Below are 21,431 nucleotides of genomic sequence, written 5' to 3'. Positions count from 1 at the left end.
TTCCTTCCTTCCTTCCTTCCTTCCTTCCTTCCTTCCTTCTTTCCTTCCTTCCTTCCTTCCTTCCTTCCTTCCTTCCTTCCTTCCTTCCTTCCTTCCTTCTCTTCTTCCTTTCCCCTTACCCCCCCTCCTCCTTCTCCTTTCTCTTTCTCCTCTTTCTTCTTCATTTTTTCCTTCTGGTCTTATTCTCTTTGGGCTGTGTTTGCTGGGTTTAGCACCTTATAACTTAATTATTGAAAAAACTATAGGCATGAGGCATTTTAATAACTCCCAAACTTTTATTTTCTTTCATTTCCTAATCCCAGCCAACATTATTCAGCATTTTCCCACTTGTTTCTTACCCACCTTCCCATTAGAGTCACCAAATTATAGTCATTGTTGCCTTGATTTGAAGCTCATTGTAAAGCTCATCATCATATTTCCTTACTTCATTATCTGCAAGAGATATTGGTAGGTACCTTATGAGTTATCTTTTTTATTTGTGTGCATCAAAAGCACAACTAAGTGCTAGGACCAAGTGTCAGATATTTCTTGTTCCCTCTGCAAAGGATGAAACCAACTAGGCCAAATCCTTTCTTTTCATCTCTGAGGAGAGATAGTAAGCTTTTCCTCCACTTAGTTGAAATTCCATTGACTTCTGGTTTAATTTATAGCAAGAATGTGTATTTGATTCAGTTCTTTGAGGATAACACCAACTTATTGTCTTCTGGACATAGATATGAACATCTAGAGTACTGAAAGTTAAATTAATGTCTGTAAGTGGTCTTGAACAGTGGTTACCACTTATTGGTTCTTTTTTTGTTTGTTTTTTGTAGAGCACTTGGGGTTAAGTGACTTGCCCAAGGTCACACGGCTAGTAAGGGTTAAGTGTCTGAGGCCGGATTTGAACTTAGGTCCTTCTGACTCCAGAGCTGGAGCTCTATTCACTGCGCCACCTAGCCGCCCCTATTGGTTCTTTCTCAAAATTATTTAATGGGACCTTGAGCAGCAAATAGCTGCATAATTATGTTACAAACATAATTTTCATAAGACAAGCACATGATTGTTTGAAGCATTATAGGTTTGTTTCTACAGTAAAGTGAAATTGTCGTGACTGTTATAATTCTAAAATTATATTATGAGTGGTATATTAAGTTATCCTGGTTGTTCCCAATGCATTTTGTTGTTGTTGTTGTTATAAGGGCTTCATTTTTGTTCAGTCGTTTCAGTCATGTCTTACTCTCTGTGGCCCCATTTGGGGATTTTTTTGGAAAACATACTGGAGCAGTTTGCCATTTCCTACTCTAGATGAGGGAATGGAGGCAGACAGGGTTAATGGACTTGCATATAGGCTCACCTAGCTAGTAAGTATCTAAGGCTAGATTTGAATTCATGAAGCTGAGTCTTCCTGACTTCAGTGCTCTGTCCACTCTACCACTTAGCTGCCCTGTAAGGGGTTAATGTAACTAAAATATTGGAATCCACTGCTGTAGGAACTATGATTCTTAGAATTTTCCTTTTTTTTTCACAATTTTGCAATATTGTTATGGAAATGAAAGGGGTCTGAGTGGACTAAAAAATAAGACTAGAGACCCATGCCACATAAACTAGGTTACTTTTTTCTTTAAAAGACAGTAACAACATTTTTGAGACTTATTTGGTCTACAGAGTGATTGGCATTTCTCAGACATAACAGACTGCTGTATGGGTCAGCATGCCCTCCTCACCTATAAAAACAGTTATATCTACTAAGACTGGGAAGTCTCTGTCACATAGACTAAGATAGTTTTTTCCCCTAAGAAGCAATGATACCATCTTTGAAACTTGGTCCACAGAATGGTTAACATTCCTAAGACTTGACAGACTGCTATGTGTGTACCTTCTTGGCTGAGTCCCCATATTGACAAAAGAGAGCTGTGTCCCACTGGACCACCTTTGCTGAATATATGGTCTATGAATGTCTCATTTTGTTCCAATCCTAAATCTTTACCATCACATTGGCCTAAATAAGGCTTGACCCAGAGCAGCCTCTCTCTGCTTATTGTTAGTCTGGTTCTAGGACAATGAACAAAGTCAGTTGCCAGGGTTTAAAAGCTTCCATGCTTGGTCCAACATACCAGAACTTGTAGCCCAGTAGTGGCATTAACTTTGAGAACTCAGGGACTATTTTCACAGGTGATGAGACTTTGAAATATTGTAAAAGAAGATATGATAGACATTTTTAAGAGCCTGGGATGTGCAGAGTAGTGTTGCAGGCCCCCATGGGAAGTTTGGATAAAGCCTAGTCCTTACTCTTAAATATCATACTATATATGTGGGGGACAAGACAATGATATTAATATGCTAATATCACAATCATTGCAGTTGAGAGTTACAAAGTAAAGTGGTTGGTAGGTCATGGAGTGGGGGTTGGGAGGAAAGTCATTATTAATGTCAGATCATGGAAGGTTGTGTAGAGAATAGATTTTAAAAATAGTCTTAAAGAGAAAGAAACTATCAGCTGGGCTTATTTGGACTCTCATTGGTACATGCCAAGCCTTTCCATCTCTGATTTACCCAATAACATATTTGTTTTTGCTTTTTGGAGGGGGGAAGGCAGGACAACTGGGGTTAAGTGACTTGCCCAAGGACACATGGCTAGTAAGTGTTGTGTCTAAGGCCAGATTTGAACTCAGGTCCTCCTGACTCCAGGGCCAGTGCTCTATTCACTGTGCCACCTAGCCATTCCCCTAATATAGTTCTTTTTTTTTTTTTAAAGCAATCGGGGTTAAGTAACTTGCTCAAGGTTACACGGCCAGTTATTTCTGGGTGTGGTGCTGAGTATCTGAGCCCGGATTTGATCCCCAGGACATCCCAACACTGTAGCCGGTGCTCTTACTTGCTGAGCCACCTGGCCACCCCTAAGCAATTGGGGTTAAGTAACTTGCTCAAGGTTACAGGGCCAGGTGTTTCTGGGTGGGTGCTAAGTGTCTGAGCCCGGGATTCGATCTCCAGGTCTTCTCAACACTGGAGCCGGTGCTCTTACTCGCTGTGCTACCTGGCCGCCCCCTAATATAGTTCTTAATGTGGCTTTTCCAAACTCATTTTCTTGAGTTCCCAACTTAGACCCTTACTCCCCAGTGAGCGGATGACCTGGCCCTTTGTTATGTGCTCCCTTATCTCCTTTCATCTTCAGACCTTTCAACCTCTCTATATCTTTACCAATCTACATGTCTTTACTTATAGTCACAGAGGATGCGCTAGCCTCCTTGCTTATTAAAGTTAACTTCTCCACTTTTGATCTTAAGGCCATCTTTTTCTTGTTCCCTCTAGGATGTTGCTTTATCAGTAATTGCTTAGTGTCACTCCATCTTCAATCTTACTCTTTCAATTGGCTCTTTCCCTTCTGCCTACAAATATTTTTAGGTACCAATAGCAAGGACAAGAACTCATGCTATAATTCTTTTGTCCCCCTTCACTCCTAAGCTTCTAAAAAGAATCGCCTACAATCAGTGCTACTGTTTCCTTATCATCTCTTAATTCCTCAATTCAATTTGGCTTCCATCTCTATTATTGTACTGATGCTGCTCACTCTAAAGCCACCTGTGATCAATAAGATGCCTTTCCTCCAGTCTTTTATTTTGTTGACCTCCTGCTTCTTGATATTGTTTTCTCTCTTAGCTTTCATGTACTGTTCTGTCCTGATCTTCTTAGCTGTTTGATCACCCCTTCTCAGTCTCCTTTGCTGTTTTATCTTCCTCTTCTTTTTTCCTAGTGACCCTCACGACTCTATCCATTGTCTTTTTTTTCTTTTTACTTTCTCTACTCTTTCACTGGGAGGCCTTTTGTATTCCCATGGCTTCGATTATTATGGTTATGGAAATGTCCCTATATTCAGTCATTCTTCTGATCTTGATCTCTCATTCTGAGTTTCCAGGTATCTGCTGTACATTTATACCTGTATTTTGGATTATTTATTGAATTTTTTGCATAAGAATTACCCAAAATGGCAATCAGTGTGGAATGGAGAAGTACTCACATTATTGAAATCATAAATGCATAAATTGACATATCATTACTGTGTGGCATGATACATAAGAAGACAAAACATTGCATTTTCCTGAAACAAAAAGCACTTGCATTTTATCTCTCTTGAAGAGAGAAGAAAAAATGTTAAAACAACCGGTAGATCTTTGTAACAGCTAAAGTGCAATATTAGTCCCAATATAGTCTATGATCTTAAAATGAAATTGGTTTTATAAGAATGCATTGAAAAATATATATGTATGTATATATGCATATATACATATAAATTATGAAAACTTGTGTTTCCTTCAATTCAAATTAAAAGTTTTCTCTTTGTCTTCATCAAATTTGCTTTTTTTGCTATAATTGCATCTGAAATTGCATCTGAAATAAAAGCTGCACTGAGGTTTCATAGGAGCCAAGTGACAAGGTAAAATCACAACCAATGAAGTGTATTGCCTTGTGGGCCAAGATGGAATTTTTAATTTTTCTTTTTCTGACTCCTTCCCTTCCTTTCTTCAGTGGGGTGTAGCAGAAGGAACCCTGCACTAGGAATGAGAAACCTCTGCTTTTCTTGCTCTGACATTGATTTCATGTAATATCACAGTCAATTTTTTAAGTTCTTTGAATTTCAGTTTCCTTTCCTATGAGAGGGGGATAATCATACTTGTAGGACTTGTCTTATAGGGTTTCCTTGAGGATCAAATAAGATCATGGATTTCTAAATATGCTGGGTTACCATAAGCTATTATCAAGGATTCCCTCCTTTCCTTTCTTCTGACTGAACTGCAAGATATTATAGAGTTCATCTAGTACACTTGCTCATTTCACAAATGAGAAAATTGGTTCAAAAGAGAGCTAAAGGTCATGATTTTTCTCTGCCTCTTTCTTTTCATTTTTTTCTGCACACTTAGATTTTCTCAGTTTCTCAGTTTCTCTCTCTCTCTCTCTCTCTCTCTCTTTCTCTTTCTCCTCTCTCTCTCCCCCTCACTCTGTCTGTCTGTCTGTCTCTCTCCATCCCTTTCCCTCCTAGTTATGATATGATCTTACAGAGATAAAAGATAATGGGAAAAAAGTTGTCATCTTCCCTTCTTAAGGTGCAGGGACTTATGACTTTCAGTGATCATCCTATAGCTTCTGCATAAAGGAAAGTGAAGATTCACCATTCTTCTTGTTGTCTTTATCCCAAACTTAGGCTTAGTGTGGGAACAAATCCAGAAAGTGTCTGGGCAGTTGTCAAAATCTAGAACTTTTGCTGGCACCTCACAATGGTGGAGTGACAATTTTCTTGAAAACTGTCATTTCTTGATGTCAAGACATTTCTACCTGCTTCTGTTGCTCAGCATTTCACTATCTGTTTTTAGGTAGCTGACTTTGAAGGGGATTTCCCCTTCTGTGGGAAACTATGCACTGATTGTCCAGCTGCTTGGGAACGACAGTCTGGGGCATTTTTTCTCATCTGGACTTTTCATTTTGTAGGTTCAGGCATGCATTTAAAATACAAGTAAAACACAGCAGTAATCACTGAGAAGTATGGTATTGAAGGGTAAGGTTTCATATCCTGAAAGTTTCAGGAAGAGAATTTCACATTTTTGCTTGGTATGGAGTTTTCCTGAAAATACCTTCCACAGCTGAATTGGAGCTTCTGACTCTGGCAAGATTCAGCTCAGTGCACTAGACGTGGAGGGATTGAGCCAGACAGTGTTGCAAGCACTGTGAATGCTGATGAACCAAGTTTTCTGGCTACCTAATCACCTAATTCATTATGTTCAAGAATTCATAGAAAAAAAAAGCTGGAACATACTTTCAACCCTAAATCTTTCCTTTTTATTGCTAAGGAAACTGAGGCTCAGAAACGAGAGTAATTTGTCCATGTTCATAATGTATTATTCATCCAAAGGATATTTTAATCAATTATGCTTTACTATGGTTCCAAAGGTATTGACATTCAAGGACCTGACATTCTGTGGTGTGATAGGTGAAAGGTCATGAATCTCATAGATTGCATCCACTCTTAGATATTCTGACTCCAGTTGAGAGGTGAGGCACATACCGCCATAACTATACTAGAAAATAAAGTGTGAAAAATGCACAAGAGGAGGTATGAATATGGAGGTAATGAAAACTAAAGAGGGAGAGCTCCTTTCTTTCTTGGGAGGTGGGGCAGCAGGGTCAGGGAAACCTTCCTGGAGAAAATGGCATTTTGAGCTTCACCCAGAAAGATTGTTAGAATTTCAATGGATGCAGTCATTTGGGGGAGGACTGGTATAGGGAAATAATATAAGCAAAAATATAGAGGTAGGAAAGTAGAATACATTTGAGAGATGATAAGTAATCTAATTTGGCCATAGTGTAGAATACACAAAGGAGAGAAACTTGAAATAAATCTCGAAGATGAAGCTAGAGATATATTATTGGAGGAATTTAAAAATATTTTACTTAATTATGTTACTAATTAGGGGCAGCCAGGTGGCACAGTAGATATAATATCAGACCAAGCATGAGAAAAACTTTAGTGATCTCAGACACTTACTAGCTATGTGACCTTAAGCAAATCACTTAACCTCTGTCTGCTTCTGTTCCCTCATCTGTAATATAGGAATAATAATAGCAACTACCTCTTAGGGTTATTGTAATAATAAAAATTAAAAATAATTATAGTAGCTAGCACTTAACACTGTGTCTTAAAGTTTGCAAAGCATTTCCGAAATATTTATAAAGCTCTTTGGAAAACTTACCAAGTGCTAGCTATTGTGGTGGTGTTACTATTTTTCATCTTTATATAGTGATGTAAGCATGTACTACAAAAATAAAGTTGTATTCCTTTCCATAGGCAAAAATGGCAATAAGAAAAGTGAAAAGACCAGGAATCATGACAAGGTTTCAAATGGAGACTATGAATCCCAAATTGTTCCTGAAGACATCAGAGAAAGTAAGTAAAGAATCTTTGCCATATCCCCTCCTTCCGCCTCTGTGTTCCCTGTGTGGGTAATTATTAAATGGTTGGAGCCCTTGTACAGAACTCTTCTTAGTCCATATAGTGTAGAATCATATGGAATAATCAGACACTGATTATGATTGCAATGATTAGTTATTTGCATGTGCTATTGTTTTGATATGTTTTTGCCTAGGTAAATGCCATTTTTAATACAAAACATATTTTCATATTAGCCATGTTGAAAAAGAAATTATCCACAATAATCTAAGAAAAATAAAGTAAAAAATGTTCTTCCATCTGCACTCAGAGTACATCAGTTCTCTCTCTGAAAATAGATAATATTTTTCATCATGGGTCTTTTGGAATTGCTTTGGATAATTGTCTTGATTAGAATAGCTGTCTTTTATAATTGATCTTTTTTTTTTTTACAATATTGCTATTACCATTTGCAATGTTCTCCTCACTTGACTTTGTTCATATAAATCTTCCCAAGTTTTTCTGAAACCATCCCACTCATTATTTCTTCTAGCACAATAGTATTCCATCACAATCATATACCGCTACTTCTTCAAGCATTCTTCAATTGATTGGCATCCCTTCGATTTTCAGTTCTTTGCTATCACCACAAAATGAGTTGCTACAAATATTTTTGTACAAATAGGTGCTTTTCCCCTTTTTTATCTCTTTGGAACATAGATCAAGTAATGACATTGCTCCGTCAAAGGTATGCACAGTTTTATAGCCGTTTGGTGTAGTACCAAATTGTTCTCCAGAATGGCTCAACTAATTCACACCTGCACCAACAATGTGTTAATATCACAATTTTTCTACATTTATCCTCCTGCCCCAGCATTTCTTATTTTCCATTTGAGTTACAATTGTCAGTCTGAGAGATGAGATGTGGTATCTCAGTTTAATTTGTATTTCTCTAATCTATAGTAATTTAGATAATTTTTTCATGTGACTATTAATAGTTTTTACTTCTATTTCTGAAAACTATGGTCTACAGGTGTTCAGGGAAGATTAGTGCCTCTGACACAACAAGCCCTCACACATCAGAAGTTGGTTAGTTATCTGGTTAGTTGTTGTCGTTCATGCTCAGAGGACCAAAATGACATCATTATGTTGGGTTTAAGGTGCAGTATGTCCAACTTTGGCTGATCAGATCAGAGTGAGCTTGGAAGGCTCTACCACAGATCAGGCACAAGTAGTCTTTATTAACTTTTAAAGTGGAGATGTCTCTAAAATTTTGCATCTCAAGTTTCTTTTGAGCTACTACAATTCTGCTTTACTTATAGAGAACAGCATCTTCTTTGATACAAGCATACCATGCTGGGAGGCTGTGTGAGGGCTGCCAAGCCATTTTCAGGGCTGCTTTACACCTTTGGTGTTCACCTGCTACCCAATTCTGTAGCTCTAATAAGCCTATAGCATGTACAGCATCCACACACCCCTAAACTATTTTGGTATATGTGTTAAACCAGGTTAAGGGTAAACAAAGGGATCAAGCCATCTGTGAGTTAGTAGAGTGTCTACCCCAAGCATGTAAAGACTTCCTTTGGTAGAATGGGCAGAGGAGAACAATTTGTTCCAATGGCCATGAAGGTGGCAGAAGCAGGTGCTGTGGATTGCTTAGAGCTTGGTTAGACATAGAAGACACCGAGGTCATCCACTGTATCCTAGGCCATCACCAGTCACCTTGATTTTTGTCTTATCATTGAACTTCAATGACTGTGGAAGACAAAGTGAGGTCAATGACTTTGCCCAGCTCTCTTTCACTTAAGTAGAGCTTGTATACAAGTTAAACACTACCCATACCATTTTGCCATTTTTACCTACCTTGAAGTCCTGTAGTTATGGGCAAGTGACAAAGGAGCACATATAGGTACACAAAGAGTTGTAGTCACAACCCTGCACACAGGTCTTATCACTGGACTGAAACAGTAGTGGGATTCAGCAGCCCCATGGGTGTCTGAGCAGCCTTTTTTAAAGCCTGCACTGCTGCCCACCTCTTGTGAGGAAACGACAAGAAAAGATGCCCTAAAAATTATCATCTAGCCTATCCCTGGTCTGCTTACCATGGCAGGTGGGGATTCTACTGTGATATCAAAACACACAAAAAATGTGCAAAATCTCTAGGGATACTCTCAAGATTTCTCTCTCTATTTTTTAAGCAATTGGGTTAAGTAACTTGCTCAAGGTTACACAGCCAGTTATTTTGTGTGGGTGCCAAATATCTGAGGCCGGAACCGATCCTGGGTCTCCCAACGCTGGGGTTGGTGCTCTTACTCACTGCGCCACCTGGCCACCCCCCAAGATTTCTCTAATGTGATTATGAGGCACAAGAGACATATGAGACATAAGCCTCCCAGCATGGCATGCCTGTATCAAAGAAGATGCTGTTCTCTATAAGTAAAGCAGAATTGTGGTAGCTGAAAAATTTGAGAGACATCTCCACTCCAAAAGTTAATACAGACTACTTGTGCCTGACCTGTGGTAGAGCCTTCCAAGCTCACACTGATCTGAGCAGCCAAAGTTAGACACACTGCACCTTAAACCCAACGTAGTGATGTCATTTTGGTCCTCTTTGAGCATGAACGACAACAACTAACCAAATAACTAACCAACTTCTGAAAGTTGCCAGTTCATATCCTTTGGCCACTTGTCAACTGAGGAATGGCTCACATTTTCATAAATTTTACTCAGTTCCCTATGTAATTGAGAAATAAGAGCTTTTTCAAAGAAATTGGTCTAAAAAAATCACCCCAGTTTCCTGTTTTCCTTTTAATTTTGGCTGCATTAGTTTTATTTGTGCAAAATCTTTCTCTTTTAATTTCACATAATCAGAATTATCCATTTTATATCACATAATGCCCTCTACCTTTTGTTTAGTCATAAACTCTCCCCTTTTCCATAGATCTGACAGATATATTTTCTTATGCTTCTCTAATTTACTTATGATACCACCATTTATATCTAAATCATTTGTACATTTTCACCATATATTGGTATATAGCATGAGATGGTAGTCTATGCCTAATTTTGCCAAATGGCTTTCCATCCAGTTTTTCCAGAAGTTTTTGTCAAATGGGAGTTCTTACCCCCAAAACTTGGATTTTTAGGTTCATCAAACACCAGATTCATTAAACATTGGATCACCATGATCATTGACTATGGTGTATTGTTTACCTAACCTATTCCATCACTCTTCCTTAGCCAATAACAGATTGGTTTGATGATTACCACTTTGTAATGTAGTTCCTTCCTATATGGTAATATAGGGTTTTTTTTTTGATGTTTTGCTCTTCCAGATGAATATAATTTTTTTTTCTAGCTCTACAACATAATTCTTTGGTAATTTGATTTGTATGGTACTAAATAAGTAAAACACCTTATGTAGACTTGTGACTTTTATCATATTGTCTCAGCTTGAGCAATTAATATTTCTCTAATTATTTAGATCTGTCTTTATTTGTATGAAGAGTATTTTGGAATTGTGTTCATGTAAATCCTGGGTTTATCTTGGCAGGAAGACTCCCAAGTATTTTACATTGTCTGCAGTTATTTTAAATGTAATTTCTCTTTCTAGCACTTCCTGCTGGATTTCATTGGTAGTATATAGAAATGCTTGCAATTTATGTGATTTATTTCATATCCTGCAGCTTTGCTTAAATTGTATTATTTCAATTAGTTTTCTCATTGATTCTCTAAATATACCAAGATGTATTGGCAAATAGACAGAGTTTTGGTTCCTCATTGCCTAATTTTATTCTTGCAATTTTTTTCTTGTCTTATTGCATTAGCTAGCATATCTAATTTAATAGTGAATAATAGTGATGATAAGGGACAGCCTTGCTTTACCCTTGATGTTATTGAGAAAGCTTCAAGTTTATCCCCATTACAGATAATGTTCTATTCACTGCACTACTCAGATACCCTACTTTGCTATGTGACATCTGTGAAAGTACTCAACAGAGGTATAAACCATGGACTTTGAGAGTTCGGAGGACAGAGCAATAACTTCTGGGGATTGAAGAGCTAATTACCCTGCTCTGTCTTTGACTTGTTGCTCCAGCTTTCCAACGCCTACAGTATAGATTACCCTTTGGGTTCAAGGCCATTGAAGAAGCCAGAGGTTCTCTCTTTTACATCTGAAGAGTAGGTGTAAGGTTCAGAAAGCCTGGTCCAGAACAATAAGATCTGGTCCTCTGATGGGTAGGAATATGGTTGATGATCCATGACCTCTAAGTAAAGTGAAAAGAGCAGAAATGAAATGTTTAATAGCAGGAAAATGACCATAGGCAAGCTAGTTACTTTCTCTAGTGTTTGGTTTCTTCATCTCTCCTTTTTTCCCCATCTCTTCAAATACAGAGTTTGTGCCAGAGGATCAATAAGGTCCCTTCCAACCCCATCACCCCATCTAGGAATTCCATTCTGGAGAAACACAAGGCATTTAAACAGAGATGAACTGATTGGTAACTAGTTGATTGGGACTTTCTTATATGTGGTGGCATATAGCAATCCAGATGCAATTTCAGAATCAAGGAAGGTGCTGATCTCAAGTGTCCATCAGTATATCACCACCCATTTTGTTGGTAGTCAAGTGCCAATAGATACTTTGCCTTCAAATGCAATTGTTATTTTCCCATAATGGAATTGTCAACTAGGAGGCTCAGTGGGGATAACCTTAAAACTTTTCTGAAGTAATAGAAGACTGTGAAGTAGTAATTAATGGACTCTTTTCATATGAGATGAGTTGACATGGTCTTTGTTAATTTAGTAAATGCTGTGACAGCTTGTTACATCTGGAATATTATTTCAGGCATGTATCTGATTCCATTTGGAACTGGTAGGAGATAAGGGAGAAACTGGGAGAACTGAAGATGTTGACATATTTTGCACAGATTGCTGTTAAGGAAGTATAGGAAAAGGAATTGGCAATAGAGATGTGGCTTTGAAGCCAGAAGGACCCTGGGTGGTAAGAATGGGGGAACATTTATTAAACCCCTTGTGTGTTCCAAACACTGTGCTAAATACTTTTAAAATAGCTCATTTGATCTTTACAATGTAATCCCTATTTTACAGTTGAGTAAATTGAGGCCAAGAGAAGTTAAGTGACTTGCTCAAGGTTATACAGCTAGTAAGTATCTTAAACTAGATTTGAAATCAGAAAGATTAAGTCTAAGTCCCTAAGTAAACTGGACACAGAGATTTTGAGAGTTGAAAGTACTTCAGAGAGCTTTTGTCAATCCTTTTATTTTTTATAATAGATGATGAAACTGAGGCCTAAAAAGGGTATCATTCTAAGATAATACTAGTTAGTTGTTGTCCTTTGTTCTTGAAGAGGACCAAAGTGACATGGCTATGTTAGAGTTAAGATACAGTGTGCCTGACTGTTGCTGATCAGACCAATACAAGCTCAGAATGTTCTACCTCAGGTTAGACACAAATAGTCCATGTGAACATTTGGGGTGGATTGTCTAAATTTGCACATTCTCATGTTTCTTTTCAACTGCTTCAATTCTGCTTTGCTCATAGAAAACAGCACCATCTCTGGTGAGGGCATGCCATGCTAGGTAGTCCTGTGCCAGTGAATCCCATGTCACAAATCAATTCCAAAGGTCTTAAGAGAGACCTTGAGAGTTTCTTTGTATTGCTTCTTCTGACCACCATGTGAACGCTCGCCCTGTGTGAGTTCTCCATGAAATAGTCTTTTTGGCAAGCCTACATTTTACATTCGAACAACGTGGCCAGCCCATGTGGCCAGCTTTCTGAAGCAGTTCAAATGATTGATTGCCAGTTTAGCTCGAGAACAGACATCAGTGTCTGCTATCTTATCCCTCTAGGTGGTCTTCAGAATCTTCCTAAGTCAATTCAAATAGAAGAGATTCCATTTCCTGGCATGGCACTGGTATGCTGTCCATATTTTACAGGCATACAACAATAAGGCCAGCACAGCGGCTCTGTAGACATTCAGATTGGTAGTCAGCGTAATTCCTCTTCTCTCCCACACTTTTCCTTTGGAGTCTCCTGAACACTGAGCTACATGTGTCAACCTCATTACCAATGTGTACATCCTTGGAAAGTACACTACCAAGGTAAGTGAACTTATCCACAGCATTCAAAACTGTGCCTTTGAGAAACTTAAAACTTCACTATGTGTTTGAAAACTTTTTGGAGCTTCATGAAAAAGTTATTCCTTGGGTTCTAAGCTATGATTCTTGCCTGAAAGTGGCTCCATTTTTTTTTGTAACTGTTGAATGAAAAGACTGTAAGAATTGTGCTGGATTTGGGGGACCTGGGTTCAATTCCTGGCTCCACTATTTACTATCTGTTTGACCTAGGACAAATCACCTTACCTCTTTGGTCCTCAGCTTCCCCCTCTTTATAATGGGAGGGTCATACTAAATGACCTCTTAGGTCACTTCCAATTCTACATCCATGATTCTTAGATTGTGAACAGGATCTTTTTTTTTTTTTTTACTCTTTTCATTGTCTTGTGACCTGGATACTGGCAGTGTTAAGTTCATGTAAAGGCCACATGGCTCTTTACTAGTACAAATTAAATTTCCCCATAAAACTCTGAACATTTTAATGATTTCAATTTGGAGGGCTGTGCCAGTTCATGGCACTGAGATTTTTGCAAGCCCCGGCCTGAGACCAACAAACCCTGTGACTGTGTTAGCAGTACAATAGTCCCCAAACTGAAAACTCTGGGTTTGGGCACATACACTCTTTTTTTTTAAGCAATCAGGGTTAAGTAAATTGTCCAAGGTTACATGGCCAGATTTTTTGTGTGTGGATGTTAAGTATCTGAGGCTGGAACCGATCTCGGGGCCTCCCAACTCCTGGGCCAGTGGTCTTACTCACTGCGCCACCTAGCCACCCCAGGGCACATAAACTCTTGAAGTTTAGAGGCTGTGTTCTTAATATGCTTCTTAACACACAGTGGAAGTGGCAAAGAAAATAGCTTCTAGTTATATTTTTACAGTCTCAGCTGAACTGAAGCATAGGCCCTGCAGGTCAAAGCCAAGGCACTTGCCTTTAGCATTGACATTCAGAACAAATGAAACTTTCTTTGGGTTCCATAAGATTATTGTGGTTGTTTGGTAATTATTTGTATTTGTGGGTTCCTAGGTTAACAGAGCTCAGGGAATCCTTGAGATTGTCTTGTCCCAAACCCACTATTGTTTCAGAGAAAAAAGACTCTAAGGTCAGTCAAACAGCAGGGGAGGGAAATGGCAGAAGTCAAACCAAGATCTTCTTATTTATGGTCTAATGTTCTTTCTCTTACATCATATCCCCCAGTTTGGTATTCATTTTTGTTTCTCAAACTTAGCAGGAGGAAGTAACTTTATCAGCCACACAGTGGGTTAGTGGCAGAGTCAGGATTCAAACCCACAGCCCGGGGCCATTGTGTCATGCTACTAATGCTTGTTATTTGGTTCTGGCTCGGTTACCTTGTTGTGAACTTTGTTGATTGAGAAGCAGGGTAGTAGAGAACACAAGGAACACTGCTTGTAGAAGCAGGCATCCTAGGCTTAAACCCCAACTCGACTCTTTACCACCTGAGTGATGTTGGGCTACTATTTAACCTCTCAAATCCTCAGTTTATCTTTAAAATGAGTATGAAACTATGTCAAAGGTTCCTTCCATTGCTAAGTCCTAAAAACTGTCTTCACTGTCATTGTCATCCTAAAGGATAGCATTTTTCTGCCATTGTTAAATAGTGAGCTTATTCTATATAAGTAAATTTGCTATGGAAGAAGCAAGCACAACATTTATTAAGCAACTGTTGTCCTAGGCACCATGCAAAGTGCTTTACAAATATTATCTCATTTGATTCTTCCAATTGTGGAAGATACTGTCCATGTTCTAAGAAACAGGAAAGAGCTGGCTATTTTTACCAGAGTACTTGGTCATGTAAAATGATGTTCAAAAGATGGAACTGAAAAAAAAAAAAAAAGAACAAACCTCCAAAGAAGCAAAAGGTAATGTTAACTGCCACTGATCTTGGAGTACTTTACATTTGCCTAAGCACTTTATAAGTACGCCCTTTGATATCCACAACAACTTTTGTGAATTAGGCACTATTATTATTTCCATTTTATAATTGAGGCAGACAGAAGTCAAATGACTTGCCAAGGTCACACAGCTAGTAAATTTCTGAGGCCGGATTTAAACTCAATTCTTTTGGACTCCAGCCTAGCACTCTATTCATCGCACCAACTAGATAATCGAAGTTTCCCCTGTCAAGTGCCAAAGTTTTAAAAAATAGTATACATTTTTGTTGGAAATCTTTTAAAAAGTATTATAAATTTTCATTCCTCCTTAAACAGAGAATGTGGAGCCCACGCGCGTGCGCGCACACACACACACACACACAAGTACTACAGTTATCACTATGAAATCTATCATTGTATTATGTAGCAATGAAATACTCTATTTTTATTTTTTCTTTCTCTTTGGCAGATGTCAGGTTATCAGCTATCATTTCTACTTTTGTCATTGCACTTCCAAAAGCACCACTTATCCCCTTCTCAGTTGCCCTTTTTCTTTTTTGGGGGGTTAGAAAACAGGATATTAAAATAGTTAGAATAATATGTTGAGTAAGAGTCAGTAACGCTCTGAGTGAAAGCCTAAGGAAGGAAAAAGGTGTGGGCTATGTGACTGCTATTTTAGTATACTAAGAAAAATCTTTAAAAAAATATATTTTAGAATGTGTTGTGGAGTTTGGATTATTGGAAGTCTCACCTCTGATTATCTGTGACATTGTTTTACTATCACAATTGCCTAAAATGAATCATAATATTAAGATGAGACTGAAATAGATTGCTTTCCTTAAGAAACACTTTGTTGGCAGTCTACCTATCCTGAGGAGCTAAAGACATCAAGAGAACTAAAAAAATTCATGGCAAAGAATTTATCCAATGAATATTAACACTGTCTTCAAAATATAGCTTAGAAAAGAAAATTTCAAGTTTATTGAGTAAAAGAAAAGAATTTATTAACTTGAAATATTCCATTTAAAGATGACAATGATGGCAAAAATGCATGGAGATTCTGAATTTGTTCTTTGCAGTGCTGTTGATGGACTGAAGAATCATCCTTTGCTTTTTCCCCCAGAGGGCTTTAATACAGGGGGGAGTAATAGACACCTCATTATCCATCCCAATTACTATTGTATTTCTACTCAAAATGTTAAAAACAATTTAACATTAAATATATGTGTGTATGTATATGTACAGATGTGTGTGCACACACACATATAGATAGATATATGTACATACATATGCACATATGCATATCTATATATGTGTCTATATTACATCCTGAAACCCTGATTTGTCATGGTGGAGGGGCTTGCATGGCTCAGTGAAACTATGAGCTATGCTGTAGAGGGTTACTGAAGATGGACAGGTCCTAGTGGAGGATTCTGACAAAAGATGATCCACTGGAAAAGGAAATGGTAGCTCACTCCAGTATCTTTACTAAGAAAACCCCATGAACAGTAATAAAACGATAAAAGAGATGACACTGGAAGATAAGCCACTCATGTCTGAGTGTGTGGGCTATGTGACTGGTACTGGGCAAAAGTGGAGGACAATTACAAGTATCTCTAGTGCTTAGTTGGACCAAAGTAAAAAATGAAGCATAGCAGTGGATGTGTCTGGTGACAAAGGAAAGTCTGATGCTATAAAGATCAATATTGCATAGGTACCTGTGATGCGAGATCTATGAACCACAGTAATCTGAATCTGGTCAAATAGGAGATGGAAAGATTAAACAGTGTGTCAGTGAACTTAAATGGATGGGAATGGATGAATTTAATTCAGGTGATCACTACATGTACTTCTGTGGTCAAGAATCTTTAGAAGAAATGGAGTAGGGGGCAGCTAGGTGGCGCAGTGAATAAAGCACTGGCCCTGGAGTCAGGAGGACCCAAGTTCAAATTTGATCTCAGACACTGTAAAGCTAAGCATGAGCAGCTTTCCAGAGGACTGTGACTCTGAACAGCTTTCAAGTTCTGATTACACAGTATAGTAAACTATCTGTTTATTCAGTAACAAACTAAGACAAAAGATTCAAAAAAAAATCAAGGTACAGCATTCACAGTGTTACATCTTATCACTAAAATAGCCACATAGTTTTCACCAAAGTGGTCACATAATTTTAAGCAAAGTACATTCATTTAGTCAATCACAAAGTCCTTAATTCAATCATAAAGTACAAAAGTCAAAGTCCTCCACTCATAGAGTGCAATTAAGTTACAATATCATAAGTCACTACTCAGTACCCTCTTAAGGGGTAGTGGAAAATACAAAAGTCATCCACCCCTAGGTCACAAATAAGTTACAATCTCATTAGTCAGCATTAAATACCCAAGGAGAGGTCTTTTCATCTTGACTGAAGGAAGGCTCTCAGCTCCCATGGTTCCTCTTCCATGGTCCCAGCTCCTACCTGAATCTACCAAACTGTCATCTGGGTTTAAAAGCAGGCAGCTCCCAGTTCCTTGTCCAGTTCCCAGTCCATATTGAAGCTCACAGTGTCCAGTCTACCTCAAGTCCTTCACAGTTTCTGTTTCTGGGAAGACAAGGCTTAACAAAGCCACAATAACATGCATGCACATTACTGGCATCCTCATCAAGCCTGTGAAATCAACATATTCCTCAAACAGACAGACAAAGTACTAACACCACAGACATGCTTCCTCTGGCAGCTGCAACTGGCCCTCAGAAATCTTTGGCAGCTCTGGCTGTCCCTCAGAAGTCTTCAGCAGCTCCAGATGGTTCTTGGAAGCTCTCAGCAGAAGTTTCAGCTGGTTCTCAGAAAAAGCTCCACCACCATACAATCACACTTGAAACAAGGTGCTAAGTGCTTGCTAATACAAGGAGATCTTCAAATTACATTACTGTTACAGACACTTAACACTTACTACCTGTGTGACCTTGGGCAAGTCACTTAACCCCCTTGCTCTGCCTTCCCCCTCAAAAAAAAAAAGAAATGGAGTAGCCCTCATAGACAATAAGAAGTGAGAAAAGCAGTACTGAGGTATAATCTCAAAAATGACAGAATGATATCTGTTCAAATCTAGGGTAAACCATTCAGCATCACAATAATACTAGTCTCTGCTCCAACCACCGATGCTGAAAAGGTAAAAGAAGACCTACAGCTTCTAGAAATATAATATTCAAGAAATATAATCTTCTAGAAATAATACCAAGACCTACAATCTATAAATAACACCCAAAAGATGTCACATTCATCATGGAATGCTAAAGAAGAAAATCAAAAGATGCTTAGAATAATAGGCAAGTTTGGCCTTGCAATATAAAATGAAGCTGGGCAAATACTTATAGAGTTTTGTCAAGATAACTCACTGGTCATAGCAAACACTCTTTTTCAGCAATCCAAAAAGTGCCTCTATACATGAACATCACCAGATATTCAATATAGAAATCAGATTGATTACATACTTTGCAGCTAAAGGTGGAGAAGTTCTATACAGTCAGTTAAAACAAGACCTGGAATTGACTGTGGCTCAGATCATGAGCTTCTTATTACAAAATTCAGAATTAAATTTTTTAAAAGTAGGAAAACCATCATAATGTGTAGGCATTACCTAAATAACATCCCTTAAGAATGTGCAGTGGATGTGGTAAATCGATGTAAAGGATTAGATCTGATGGTGTGCCTGAAGAACCATGGACAGAGATTCACAATATTTTATAGGAATCAACAACAAAGAATATTCCAAAGAAGAGCAAGAAAGGAAGAAAATCTGTGGCAAATCTGAATAGTATATTAAAAAACAAAGACATCACCTTGCTGACAAAGGTCCATGTCATCAAAACTATGCTTCTTCCAGTATCAACATGTGACTGTGAGAGTTGGACTAAAAGGAATGCTGAGCTCTGCAGAATTGACACATGTGAATTGCTGTGGAAGACTGTTGAGAGTCACTTGAACAGCAAGGAGATCAAAGCAGTCAATACTTAAAGAAATTAATTCAGACTATTCATTGAATGATCAAATACTGAAGGTGAATGTTAAATGCTTTGGCAATATAATGAAAATACAGGAATTATTGGAAAAGACCCTGATGTTGGGAAAGTTTGAAGGCAAAAAGAAAAAAAGGACAACAGAGCAATAACAAAATATACATATACCATTAGATAGCAGCCTGAGATTGTGAGATAAAGATGATTTTAACATTGTTTCTCATTAAAGCTGCAGCAGACATTTTTGTTCCATTCTTTCATTTCAATGCCTTTTTTTGTGTCTAACAATCTGTCCTTCAAAGAACATTCCACATCTTACAATAAGTTTACTTACCCAACTACTGTAGGAGTTGGGTAGACCTTTTGTTCCTTTTACACCTGGTTACTGTAAGGCCCAGAGAGATTAGATATATGTACTTATGCATGTAATATATAAAATATCTTTGGCATCAGACCAAAACTAGACAATGCTTCTAATATGACATCAACAATTGTGATCAAACTAAGCATAAGAGTGAATATGCCTACTCTATTATGTCTCTTCTTAATTTTGTTTGTTTGTTTTTTCTCTCATCAGGTTGTATCTGTTGACCTTTAAGCTCATAGTTTCATTCCTTTGCTGGGCTGAACTCAAAGTTAGGAAGACATGAAATCAAACACTTCATCTGACTGTCACTAGACATATAATAAAGTACAAACCACAGAAATTCTCTTAGCTCTAGTTTCCTTCTCCTTGAAATAGGGAATAACAATAACCATGGAACTTAGCTCCTAGGCTTTTTGAGGAGATTTAAAAGAGATACTGACAGTAAAACTCTGGAAAAACTTACAGTCCCAGGTCAATGGTAGTTCCCATTATTATTTCCATTTTTTGGAGTTTTTTTTTTAAATTTCCATTTCTTGAAGATCAGCTTATATGACTAGGTACTCTGGAAAGAAGAGTCAACTCTTACCTGTTTCTTGATTTTCTTTTCTGTCTTCCTAGGAAGATAGATAACCTAGTAAGTAGAGCACTGATGTTCAAATTAGGAGTATCTGGGCTCAAATCCTGCCTCAGATATTTGCTGGCCATGTGACTTCCCTGACTCTTGGTTTCCTCATCTACAAAAAGAAGATGATAATAGCACCTACTTTATAGGGTTGTTTTAAGTATCAAATAAAAAAAAATGTTAAGTGTTTTGAAAACAGTAAAGTGGTATATAAATACTAGGTAATATGACTAATCCTAGGTTGCTCGGCCAAAAAAGATGTATGCTACATCCCTTATCCTCCTCTTCCCAGTTAAGGCCAGAATTAATACTATTTGGTAGTCAGTAGACTCATTCCTTAAGCCGCCCCTGTCTCTACCACTGGGATACTTGAGTAGCATTTTCTCAAGAGATAAAACAGCAACAGCATGTTTTTTCTGGCCCAAAGCACATGCTACAGAGCAAGGGTGAAAAGAGTACATTTTTGCCTTTATCACACTTGTCTGAATGCCAGAATTAATTGGCTACTTCTTATGTCTGGAGGGACTCTCCATAGCCCCAAGAGGACATTCAAGTGTCTTTGGGGAGTTTAGAAGGAAGCTTTGTTGTCTTTAACACTGGGACAGCTGTAGTATGAAGACAGCCACAAGGGAAGGCTTTGCCATCCTTGATGTTGCTGCTCACTCCTCCTCCCACCCTGCAAAAGTAGAGGGGAGGGGACCTGGGAAATTGGCTTGAGTGCCGAAGACTTCATGTTATTCCTCCCTCCTGGAGACAGAAGTAGCAGCCCTTTCTCCAACTGTAGGAGGGAGTCAAGAGCGATAGCTGCCATTGGAACTCTTGACTAATGACATCACTTCTTTCTCAGGCCAATCTTAAATCTCTCAGGTGAAGCTTTCTTTTGTCTGATGCTTCTAAACTGTCACAGCTTATTAGTCCTCCTTCCACGTATCCACATCTTAGTTTCTTTTCTTCTCTTGTTGTTTCTGCTCTGTCCAATGGCTTAAAGGGATGCCTCCTCATTCCTAGTCATTGCTTTTCTCCTAAAAAGTCACCACTTTACACATTTCCCCAGTGAAATGGTCCTTTTTCAAGTCAAACCTCAGACTACAAATGTATACATATTTTTCTTATTCTTTATGTATGCAAATTAGTTGAATATTCTCATTTTGCTTTGTGAACCTATAGCTTCTGACATATGAGTCTTTCTTTTTGGTGCTTCTTTACATCCACGTTTCTCTAGTTTTTAATAATTAAAAGACATTTTTGACTTTTCATAACCTTAAATTGTCCCCATATAAACAAGGTATTACTCCACCTTGTTGACAAAGGATACAAGTTCTCAGATTTATACAACAGATGAATTTTTTTTACTCCAAACTGTCTGTCTCATCAGAAAGCTACATTTCCATATATAGATAGATAGATATAGGCATATCTATAGATATATATATATAGAGAAATATAGATACACACATATGTGCGTGTGTATCTATATCTATCTATCTATCTATCTATCTATCTATCTATCTATCTATCTAT

General features: G+C 38.0%; 1 protein-coding gene across 1 annotated transcript in view; it reads left to right on the top strand.

Annotated features, from left to right (window-relative positions):
• The window catches only part of CPXM2 (carboxypeptidase X, M14 family member 2), a 261,915-nt gene that overhangs the window by 20,330 nt on the left and 220,154 nt on the right, over window positions 1-21,431 (top strand). Inside the window, exon 2 of the mRNA XM_069099170.1 lies at window positions 6,815-6,913. Within this exon, the coding sequence (XP_068955271.1) occupies window positions 6,815-6,913 (99 nt within the window). The remainder of the gene's footprint in view (window positions 1-6,814; window positions 6,914-21,431) is intronic.

Source organism: Petaurus breviceps, unplaced genomic scaffold (genome assembly GCF_028583685.1).
Source record: "Petaurus breviceps papuanus isolate PSGF00001 unplaced genomic scaffold, PetGlider_PUasm1.0 37, whole genome shotgun sequence".
Taxonomy (NCBI): domain Eukaryota; kingdom Metazoa; phylum Chordata; class Mammalia; order Diprotodontia; family Petauridae; genus Petaurus; species Petaurus breviceps.
This window is presented reverse-complemented; position numbering and strand designations above follow the sequence as displayed.